The sequence below is a fragment of the Drosophila miranda genome, chromosome XL (assembly GCF_003369915.1).
Source record: "Drosophila miranda strain MSH22 chromosome XL, D.miranda_PacBio2.1, whole genome shotgun sequence".
Lineage (NCBI taxonomy): Eukaryota > Metazoa > Arthropoda > Insecta > Diptera > Drosophilidae > Drosophila > Drosophila miranda.
The window spans coordinates 528,548-540,249 of NC_046673.1; the positions used below are offsets into that span (position 1 = coordinate 528,548).

An 11,702-nucleotide genomic window follows, 5' to 3' on the forward strand; every position below is an offset into this window, starting at 1 on the left:
CACATATATATGATATGCTTCAGCTTTATACATATGTATACACCAAACATGGGAGAGCGTTATGCACACGATCGGATCCCCGTGCCCCATTCCCTGTAACTCGTAGCACGTGTTCCTGCCATCCGCCTCCCTCTAGCGTACTGCAACAATGGCAACACCCACAAAAATACTTTTTCAATATTAAAAGTATATACTTCTATATATATAAATATTAATTCCAATACGTATGACTATAGTTACCGAAATGCAGGATGAAGATTGATTGGCGATGATGCGCGGTTTTTGAGTATGTGTATGCTTACATAAAGTTTTGTTTTTTTTCGTCGTCTTATTTTATTTTAATTGTTTAGGTTTATATAAAAAAAGGGTAAAATAAAATATATTCTATTTAGAAATTGTGGCTTTCAATTTTAGTTGAATTAAAACTTTTGCTTCGGGTGCGACGGTGCAGGATACAATATCTGATAATGGGAACGTCGATAGAGAAGATAGTTTCGCGACTTCTTTTAGCCTTGACGATTTCGTGGAAACATGGAATTTACGTGTCTGTAAATATCGATTACCCTATTTTGGATATACATACCAGCTCTACCCCCTGAGACGGTTTACTAATTTTGATTATTTAAATAAGTCAATTTTGTAATTTGTTTTATGGAAAAAGAAAATATTTGCTATAATTTGATTCAGTAATCAACTAGTAAATTCAAGATACTTTCAGTAATCCATGTGTTTGAAGCAAAGAGTCATATAATTGCATAGTTTCAAATACAGGTAATCTAATTCATCAATAGTGCGTAATAATCATTCTATCCCGTTAAAACTTGCGTTCTGCTTGTCTACGTCATCTCTTGGATCTGATCTGAGCTTTCGGCTATAGCTGCAGCTGGCGCGCATTAATATAACAGGGCACCTGCGACCATATTTGATGGTTTTATTTATATTTTTCTATATTTCTTAATAAACCCATAGTCCGTTCTTATTTTGAAAACAGGATATTTCGATATCCTTCTCTAGAAAACATAAAAAAGGATTTGATTTTAAGAATTGTAGTTTACGCTTTATACAGGGAGGACTATAACGATGGAGGACTCAGTACAAGTTTTTACTTTTGAAAAGCGTCTAACGATCCCGGGCTTCACCACGACTAGAGTTCTCCATCTCGTCGTCCTCTTCTGGGGCCTGCTGGATGCTGCCCTCGACATCGAAAAAGGCACGCCTACTCTGCTTGGCTGCCGTTCCCGCTCGGGTGTCATCAAACCTGGCTGCCGTCCGCTTGCGCAGCTCTCCCAAATCGTTTTGGTCGTCGTGTGAGGCCCACTCGAGGACAAGGCGGCGCCCGTACAAATGGGTGCTGGCGCTGAGCGCATCAAAGGCTCGCTTGGCATCCGCCTTGGTGATGAAATCAACAAAGCCGAAGCCCCGATGTGCGTCCTCACCAGCTGTAACCTTCTTAGGTATGCGCAGGGAACGCAAATCGCCAAAGGCCCTGCAAAGAAGAATCACTAGAAATCACGGGAAACAGCTAAACGTGCCTGTCACTCACTTGAACACCTCCCGCACTTCTCGGTATTGAGCCTGGAAGGGTATATTGCGAACCAGGATTTTGGTGCCCGTTTGCTTCTTCTGCGCCGCCTGGCCACGTCGGGATACGTCCTCGTTCTGGTTTCTGGAGAGATTACATGGAAATCAGTGAAATGTTGAGCATTGTCCTGAGCCTTATGATAAATACTTGAGGACGCGATCGCTACGCTTGAGTTCCACGGGATTGCCGTCGATGTGGGTGAGCTGCAGATTTTTGAGCGCGCGATCTGCCACTGAGGCATTCTTGAACTGTATGAAGCCATAGCCCAGTGAGCTGAATTGATGAGGGTTTTGGGGATCCTTGCGCTTGGCTATCTCCACTGTGTGAATGGATCCCAGGTGGCGGAAATGCTCTAGCACGGTCTCCTTCACGGTTTTGAAGTTCAGGTTGCGCAGGAAGAGGGTTGTGTCCGGCTCGGGCTCATCCTCGGCATCCTCGGCTAGAGGCTCATCCTTTGTCTCCTCTTTTATTGCTGTCGTCGTTTTCTCCGGCTCCTTCCTTCTGGGCTCTTCCTGCTTTGTCTTCGGTATGATCGGCTCGTTGCTGAGCGTTGTGACAAAGGTCTGCTCTGGTGCCCACTCCAGATAGAGAGGAGCGTTTTTGAACTTACTGTAGGCCAGTTTCTTGAATGCCTGACGTGCCTCCGAAGGCTCACAGAACTCGATGAGAGCCGTGACCCCACTGGGAGGTAGCACAATCCGTCCAATGGGTCCGAAGCGACTGAAAATGGGACTCAGTTCCGATACTACGGTCGTTGCTGGCAGGTTCTTGGCTAGTATTACAGTTCTGGAGCGTTTCTGGGAGGGTTCGTCAAAGGCACTTAGACGCACGCCCTCCTCTTCGAGAAATCTCTTCATTTCGATCACGATCTGAGTCTCGCCGAGGGCTAGACGGACGGCGGCACTGCTTCCGCCTTCGCTAGTGTCCAAGATGCGCTCCTTAGATGTCTTGAACTGCTTGGCTAGCAGATCAGCCACTGCATTGGCACCGAGGAAAAGCGTGTTCCAGCCAATTGGTTTCTGAGCGTTCTTTTTCAGCTTGAGAGCCTTCTTTTCCTTGAAAGAGAGCCCGGAATCGTCCTTGTCTGCCTCACTCTGGTCATTTTTGTCGAGCTCCTTGCCGGGAAGCAAATGTAGCAAGCGCCCATGAAAGTCGGTGCCGTCGAGGGCATTGAATGCCTTAAGTGCGTGCTCCGGCATCATGTAGGTGACCGTACCAAAGCCTTTGATTTTTCGTGTAAGCTTATCCACCGGGAGATTGACCTTAACGACAGGGCCGTACTGTTCGAAGAGCTTCTGCATTTCTTCCTCGGTGGTGGTGTAAGCCAGATTCCGAAAAAATATACTACCCGATTCAGAGATGTCCTCTTCTTTGCGTAGGCCGTCCTGCTGTTGCTTCCACTTGGCATTCGCTCGGCTCTCTGCCGGGGCGTTGGGCGGTGGCAATCCACTCTTGCTAGCCTTTGTCACCTTGTTCCTCTCGGTAAAGTCAGAGAAGAAGATCTGCTTGCCATTGATGAAGCTCTTGTTCTTTACCATCGCCTTGGCCATGTCCTTTTCGGTCTTAAAGCCCACGTAGCAGAATCCGTGGACCTTGCCGGGTAGGCGAACCGAATATGGCTTGAGAGGTTTGAAGAACTTGAGCACCTCCTGACGCTTCGTTTTGTATGGAACATTGTGGATTTTGATGGTGAACAGATCCAGGCTACTTTTTTCCGCCTTTGTCTTCTTGGTCAGTGCAGAGGCAGTGGGTGCTGCAGCCTTTCCCATCATCAGAAATTTCATGTATTCCAGGTCAGTAATGGGTTTCTCGGCCAACTTTTCACCCTCGTCGTCTAATTGCGATTCTTCCTCATAGGCCTCTTGTTCGTACTCGACGTCATCAGCATCGACGCCGCTGTCATTGCGTCCAGCTGTACGCTCGGCATTATCCTTCTTCTCCGCGTTCTGTTCGGTCTTGCCTAAATCGTTGCCCCATAGAGTGCGTGTTTTTTCGTGAGCCTGCAAGAACTCTTGAAACTCTGGATCATCTTTGTGCTTTCCCAGAATCTCGACCACTTTCGTATCCTTCTTCGGTTTGGCCTTCTTCTTTGACTCGGCGCTTTCTTTCTTCTCTTCCTCTTCTTCGGCAACCTTTATTTTATCCAGATTGTTTTTGCAATCCTTGGAATATTTGCTCCAAGACTTCGGCTTGGCTTCGCTGCCCAGGGCGGCGCAGGACTCAACGCGAACGCGACTCGTTTGGATGCAGGTGTTATTAAAGTGCTGAATGGCATCCTGTGCCTCCTCTTCTGTGCTGTAGCCAACAAAACAGAACTGCCGAAACTTGCCGTCTGGCGTGTACTTCAGCTGCAGGTCGGTGATGTTTCCCTTTGCACCAAAGATGTTGCGCAGTTTGTCTTCAGTTATCTGTGGATGGGTGTGGAATCAGTGAGAGTATGAAGGAGTATTCCACTAGGCTTATTTACATGCTTGGGCAATTGTTTGACTATTATTCGTGACATTTTGTGGCGTTCTTTTGTGAATTGCGAAAATAATTAATAAAAATAGATTTTGTTTACGAATCGCACTTGGCACGTGTATTGAGTGTGGTCATCGATGTTTTTACTGTTGGCTTATGGGTATCGATGTTTTTTTGATCAAACATCGATGTTCTTACATATCTGGGAGTTTTTGATGTTCCGAGAATTTCTTATTTATTCCCACTGACGACCATACACCATCCATTTCGGTCCGTAAGGTTTTGCCGTTCCGAAAATTTCCCAGTTAGTCCACCATCCATAAACCGCACGTTTCTATGCGATAGTTAGCCGATGGTTTTCAAATGCAACCAATGAATGGCAATAAAAAAAATAGTTCGCGCCTAGACATATTTCAAATCGTAATTCGAATTTTAAATCGTTAAAGACTAAAAAAATACAAAAATACAACAGACACAATACAAAATGGAGAGAGCGGAAATTAGTAATAGTAAGTTTATTATAGGCCGTCAGCCATCGGCCATTAGCCAAAACTGTAAACTCGGAATGAGGCTCAGCCACTCTGGGTTAGGGACTGCCCTAAACCCGAGGCGATTTGTGCCCTACAGCCCTAGGATACAGGTGGTTTTGGATCCAGACTTCTGTGATATGTCACTGATACAAAAATATTTCAAAACTTCGCCCCGCCCACTTCCGCCATATGAACTTCCGCAAAATCTGAACTAGATCGTATAATTATTATAGCCAGAATCAAGAAAACAATTTCATTCTTTCTCGCGCTGTCTCTCTCTAACACACAGGTTTCATGGTCGGTTTTGCCAATTGCAAAATATGAGTTCAAGGATCTCAGAACCTATAAGAGCCAGGGCAACCAATTTTGGTATCCACACTCCTGTGATATCGGACCTTGACCGTTTTGTGTCAAAATTTCGCCACACCCCCTTCCGGCCCCGCAAAGGACGAAACTCTGGGGCATCCACAAATCTCAGAGACTATTAACGCTAGGGTAACCAAATTTAGTATCCGCACTCCTGTTAGATCTCACTATAAAACGTATATCTCAAAATTTCGCCCCACCCCCTTCCGCCCACACAAAGAACGAAAATCTGTTGCATCCACAATATTGCAGATTCGAGAAAACTAAAAACGCAGAATCATAGATAACAACCATATCTATCAGATTGCTGAATCTGGATCAGATCAGATAATTTTTATAGCCAAAAGGAAGAAATCAATTTGCAGTGGCTACGCAGCGCCCGACGTCACGCTCAGACTGATTTTCTGTCTCTCTCGCACGCACTCTTTGTCGTGTCGTTTAATATTCTCGGCGTCTGCCGGAGGAGAGCCATACTGACTAAGTATCGGGTATAAATGTAGAGTTGCGGCGTCCGCAGCAACTCACAACGTTCCCCCTCGTTATTATTTAGTTTTAACACAAGCTTTGTTAAGCGTCGAAGCAAGAGATCAAGATGCCAGACCGCTAATCATAGTCGGAACGACTCTTAGATCAGTGTTGTTGAGGGGCTGCGATCCGGGCTGCCACAGTACTCCCCCTAGAAAAGTTACAAATCTTTTGTCTTTTCTTCTTATATGTCCGTAACGGGACATTTGATAGCTGATCGTCAGAGGAGCTGGTCTCGGGATTCGCCATAAATGCTGGCTTAAGCCTGTCGACTGAAATGGCCGTCTCTTTTCCATTAATGCGAATGGTGAAGACCCGGTCTTATGACTTTGATGCAATCGGGTATGGTCCTGTGTACGGCGGCTCCAAGGGTATGAACATCAGTCCGAACAAAAACATGAGAACAATTGTGAATATCCTTAAGCAGGAAGCGTTTGGGCTAGATGTGATGGCTGGCTTTACAACCTGCATTCTTCTCCTGAACTGGCTGGCAAAGTCAAGTGGTTCCGACGACACATCCACTTCGGAAAAGTATTCATTGGGAAGACGTAACGTACACCCATATAGCACCTCTGCTGATGATGCCTTAATGTCTTCCTTGAAGCACGTGCGGAGGCCCAGCATGACGGTTGGAAGCAGCTTGATCCATGGTATATCCGGTTAGCACATCAAGGAGGCTTTTATGGACCTGTGCCAACGCTCGATCATGCCATTTGACTGGGGGTGGTATGGCGTCGTGTGAATGTGCACGCTTCCTAGCATATTCGCTAGGGACTTAAAGAGTGCAAACTCGAATGGAGTTCCTTGATCAGTTGTAATAGTCAATGGGCACCCGAAACTCGATATCCAGCGCGAGCATATTGCTTCACATATGGTCTCTGCAGTCATATCCTTCAACGGCACTGCCGCCGGCCAGCGGGAAAACCGGTCAATCATTGTCAGACAATATCTGTATCCGTCAACCAAGGGCATCACAACGATGTCTAGATGTATGTGATCAAACCTTCCATCGGGGACGGTGATCTTTTCCGGAATCAAAGCGTTGTGCTTATGGATTTTGGCTCGTGGGTACGGCAGGCAATTCCTCGACCACTCCAGAACGTTCTTACGCATTGACGGCCAAACGTACTTTTGAGAGATTTGTTTGAGAGTTGACCTGCCACTTGGGTGAGACAGTCCGTGTACGTTTGAAAACACATGGAATCGCAGAGATTGAAGAATATATGGTCGAGCCGTTCCCGTTGCCATATGGCAATAGATGATGTCCTCGTCAACTGGAATTGCTTGTAGGTTTAATGACGTGTCTCCATTTAAGATGTCGGGCAACTCGATGTCCGTTGCCTGAGCAGTTTCAATAGCTCTAGTATCCAGAGTCGTCGGCATGGTGATGGCGTTAGTCGTGGAGAGGGCATCGCCAACTACGTTGTCAGTGCCACTCACGTGCACAATTGCAGTGGAGTGTTGGGATATGACTCCCAGCTGCCGCAGCTGTCTCTCCGACGCTTTCTCTGGCTTCTGTTTGAAGGCATATATCAGTGGCTTGTGACCAGTTTTGATCACAAATATCCTAGCCTCCAACATGTGCTTGAAGTACTTTATAGCCTCGTAAATCGACAACAGCTCTCTATCGTATGTGCTGTACCTTCTCAGTTGCACTGAGTTTTTTGGAGAAGAAACCGAGAGGATCCCAATTTCCTTTTGTGTTTTGTTTAAGCACAGCTCCAATGGCAGTATCGGAAGCGTCACACGTGAGACTTAGTTCTGCATCAAGACTGGGGTGAGCGAGGGTTGCGGCGTTAGCTATACTATTTTTGCATTTTTCAAATGCTTTAATCGAGCTTGGCGTCCACTGCACTGGCCGTTTGTCGTTCTTCTTCATGTTACGTGTCAAGTCGTTGAGTGGCGCCTGTATTTCTGATGCATGAGGTATGCAGCGGCGGTAATAGTTAACTATACCGAGAAAACGACCTAATTCGCAAATCGTTTGTGGCTGAGTGTACTCAGTAATTGACTTCACTCGATCCTCTGGAGGCTTAATTCCGTTGCCGTTGACTATGTAGCTCAGGAATGTCACTTGAGGTTGTGTCGTTGATGCAAAGTTTATGCTCTTTTAGGATTTGCAACACATTATCCACGTGTTGTCTGTGATCCGCCTTTGAGTTGGACATTATGAGAATGTCATCAATGTAGCAAAACACGTATTCCACCGCTTGGAAGATCTGCTTCATTTGTGTCGCATTTTTGAGTCCAAATGGCATTTTTACAAATTCAATTAGGCCAAACGGAGTGCATACTGCTGTCTTTTCGATGTCCTCTTCGGCCATCGGTATTCGATAGAATGCTCGTTCCAGGTCTAGTGTAGTGAAAATGTTTTTGCCATATGGACGGTCAGCCAAATCGTGAATGTGGGGAATCGGGTAACGATCTGGGACGGTAATCGCATTGAGCTTGCGATAATCACCGTTGGTGAGACGTTGTTTCTTGATGTCATTAAGCAAATGGAACTGTGCTAGGAAGTCAGCGCCAATAATTGCGGTTTGTACATCAGCGATGACAAATGACCATTTAAACGAACGATCCAGGCCCAGGTCGAGTTCGAGGTCCTGATATCCAAAGGTTCGAATGGTAGTCTGGTTTGCGGCATACAATTTCAGTTTGTCATCGCTTAGTTTGCGTTGAGCCATAGTGCAAGGTATAACTGATACCACCGATCCGGAATCGATGAGAAAAATCCGACTAGTTTTTTTATCTTGGATGTGCAGTGGTGGTCGTGATTCACAGGTAACTTGTCTCTGGTCGTTGAGATGCTGTTGATAATATCGGCAGTCCGGACGGCACTTGCGTGCGCGATCACCAAAAGTACTGTGGTAGTAACACAGGGATGCCTTGTTGCCATTATCATCTATGTATGTTCGTGCCATGGGGAACCTTGGGCTTTTTGGGTAAGTTTTGTTGTAGCAAAGACTATACAATACCAAGATGTTGCATGAGGAACAAATGCTTTTTCAATTTTCGTTTGACGCTTCATGGAACGGGCGCGCGGGGCTAGTACTTCAATTCTCTTTTACGCTACCTTCGCCTCCGAAATGCTACTCGGCTTCGTCAATGCCTCGGTCAGCGTCGAGTCGGTGTGAAAGCATGTCAGTGTCTGCGTGCCGAAACCGTAGGGCAGCGTGGTCGCTGATGTCTTTGGCGCGGCACAGTTGGGACTCAGCCGAAATAGTCAAAAAATTGTATGAGTGCTTTAGATAAATTTAATGTACGCATCTAATAGAGAATTTTCCAATCGAATTTTCAAGATAGTTTTAGTTTAGGAGATATAAGCACTCAAAGTTTAACATTTTTTCAGTGTGCAAATATTTATTGAACTCATATTCACTAACTAATTTAGCAAGCTGAGACGGCTAAAGGTCCCACTGTGCCGCTCCAAAGACATCGGCGATCCGCGACCACCGCTTCGACGGTGCTGAGGCTCGAGAGTCCAGAAATATTTCGTTGCTGGTGAAGGCATTGCCGAACAGACGAAACCGATGGGCAGCGGGGTCGCGGTAGAGACGAAGTACAGGCGAAAAGGGAATTGAAACCCCGTGCGCTCCCTCGTGCCGTTTGGGTCCTAATGTTAGGACCCGCCATAGAACAGCTTTTTGGTCGCTCATGCAACATCTTGGTATTGTATAGTCTTTGGTTGTTTCAAATTCGGACTTTTGCTACTTACCGCATCGACGCTCTGCTGAATTTGCTCAGCGGAATTGGGTTGAGTCGACATACATATCTACATACATAGCACACATGGAGTCGATGGCACTATTTTCGATCATCTTGTCGGCAATCTTTGCCAGCTTGTCCAGATCGATCTCCTCCCAAACCGAAATGAGCGGACGAATCAACGAAGGCAACTCGGTGAAGAAGAGGTTTCGTATGACGGCTTCGCATCCACTAGCGCGTGCTAAGCGACGCAAGTGACGCTCCAGATTGGATTTATTGAATTTCGGAATGATGTTCTGAGCTAAATGTTGAAAGTTTTGAGCTGTTGGCTGTGCGGCTGCTACTTGAAGCCGCTGTAGTTGCTCTCTTAACTCATTTAGCGTGGCCTCCGTGCTCCCCATTTTTGTTGCTTCGTAAAATTTGTCACCGTCTTCTGCCGGTTTGTTTTTGGTCGAGGAACGCAAAAAATAGTACTGTTTTTGCATTTGCGGTTGTTTTTTAACGTAGGGGTCACCACTTTGGCGGGTTGGCCACGGGCGTTAAAAATTGACATAGCGCCCGCGGGGTTTTATGTCACTTTTTTTTTGGCGTTATAACACTATAAGACCCTAAACGATTGCTGTCTTATTTTCGAAAAATTTACTGCATTTGCAGCTTCTCCACTTTTTTGGCATTCTTCGTAAAAGATTTCGCGAACTCCTTTTCTTTGTAGGGTTTTCTGCTCACAAGGTCAATGTGATCAACATTATTGATCAACTCCAGTTGTGTTATGAGTTCTTGTGGAGAGGCATGGTTGTGTTTGCACTCATTTGAGACTCATTTGAGTGCACACGCCAATATTGGACAAAGCCACTGAAACACCACAGTCTTTTATATAGCAAATATAACGCGAACTATTTTTTAACGCACTCTTTATTTTAAATAATTGTTGCTCTGTTGTTAAAAGCAACAACTTTGAATTTTTCCAAAACCCAGCAACAATCTTGTACTCATATGAAGCTTCCATTACGCATGCACTTTTCTCGAAGACCCGAGGGCCTTATGAAACAAAATTTAGTGTCTTAACGCCCGTGGGCGTTATGACACTGGGCGTTATGACATGTACCCTCGGGTATAAATATAGAGTTGCGTTCGCAGCACCAACTCACAACATTTCCCCTCGTTTTGTTTATTGCTTTGGCTATATTAATGATCCCATCAGATCTAGCTTATTAAATTTGGTAGATATGATATTATTTTATGATTCTACATATAGAAGAATTTAATATACCGCTGCTATCCTTGAATACCAGGTATAGCCATGTGGAAGTAAAGTCGATTTTTTGTAGAACTTAACTAGTGGGCTGAGATTTTCCTATCTTTTACCAAACGAAAATTTTTTTAGTTTTATAGAGATCTGTCAAGCCAAAACTGTCCCCGAACGAACCCAAAACGTAAAGTTTCAAGCTTTTAGGTCCTGAATCAATTTTTGGCGAGCATTTATCCCAAAATGCTGAAGAACTCCCGATTCCCAAAGTCAACTTCCAATGGGGAGAGGCTGCTGGACTGGAACAGGCCGCCATTTGAATTGTGCGACGAGGAATGCATGCTGATGGCGCTCAGCATCTCTATTTGCGTGCAGATCCTGCTCATGGCATACATCGCTTTCACCCTGCTCAATCCGTATGCTTGGCGAATCCATATGTACAACGAGTGGCAGCGCCAGCGTTTCAGCAACTTTATCTTTGGCCGTCTAGTGCTTCACTTGGACACAGCGCAGACCCTACATCTTGTTGGTCAGCAGGAAAATGGCTGTCAGAGGGCACGCAGAATGGCTATGGATGCAGTTCAACTATTTCGCCGGGATGCAATGAAGATCCTTTATCCCGCCCACGATATACGATCTGTTCATATCGGCGATTTGTATTTTGTGCCGGATGAGGAGGAGAAACTGATTGCTGACGCCGGCTACGACCTAGACAACTTTGAAGTCACTCCAGATTTCCTAATCCATTTACTCTATCCGGAACGGGTTGGACATTCCTGTTTATCAGAGAACCCATGAGAGACGCTGAGTGCTATATGTACATACATCTTGCGTTATTGTACGGCCTGCCTTCGGAATAGCATTGGCATAGCATTAACCCTACGGATGAAAATTTGATTCGAATGTGATTGAAAGATGTGCATAAATTATTCAGGAAAGTTAACTATACATAAAAATTTACGGTTGGAGTTCGGGGAAGATTAAAAATGTATCTAAAAAAAAAACCTCAGTTTTTTGATTGTTTATTAAAAAGTGCAGCTGGAAAGCACAAGCTCAGTAATCTGTTGGTGTTGATAGGTGTTAGACAAAAATTTGTATACCCGATACTAAAAATGAGTATAGGGGTATATTAGATTTGTGGTGAAAATGGATGTGTGTAATGTCCAGCGTTTCCGACCCAATAAAGTATACATAAATATTCTTGGTCAGCATCAATAGCCGATTCGATTGAGCCATGTCTGTCTGTCCGTCTCTATGAGCGTCTAGTGCTCAGAGACTATAAAAGCTA

At 45.2% G+C, this 11,702-nt stretch overlaps 2 protein-coding genes across 2 annotated transcripts; one reads left to right on the forward strand and one right to left on the reverse strand.

Moving 5' to 3' along the window:
- Positions 1-725: 725 nt before the first annotated feature.
- Positions 726-4,190, reverse strand: LOC108151122 (probable RNA-binding protein 19). Its single transcript, XM_017279546.2, has 4 exons — positions 4,050-4,190; positions 1,730-3,990; positions 1,544-1,666; positions 726-1,486 (listed from the first exon to the last, which is right to left on the reverse strand). Exons 1-4 carry the CDS (start codon positions 4,083-4,085, stop codon positions 1,120-1,122), a joined length of 2,787 nt encoding a protein of 928 aa, XP_017135035.1. The 5' UTR covers positions 4,086-4,190; the 3' UTR covers positions 726-1,119.
- A 6,351-nt stretch (positions 4,191-10,541) lies between these two features.
- Positions 10,542-11,420, forward strand: LOC108151149. The gene has a single exon (XM_017279578.2). It carries the CDS (start codon positions 10,658-10,660, stop codon positions 11,210-11,212), a length of 555 nt encoding a protein of 184 aa, XP_017135067.1. The 5' UTR covers positions 10,542-10,657; the 3' UTR covers positions 11,213-11,420.
- The last annotated feature ends 282 nt before the right edge of the window (positions 11,421-11,702 follow it).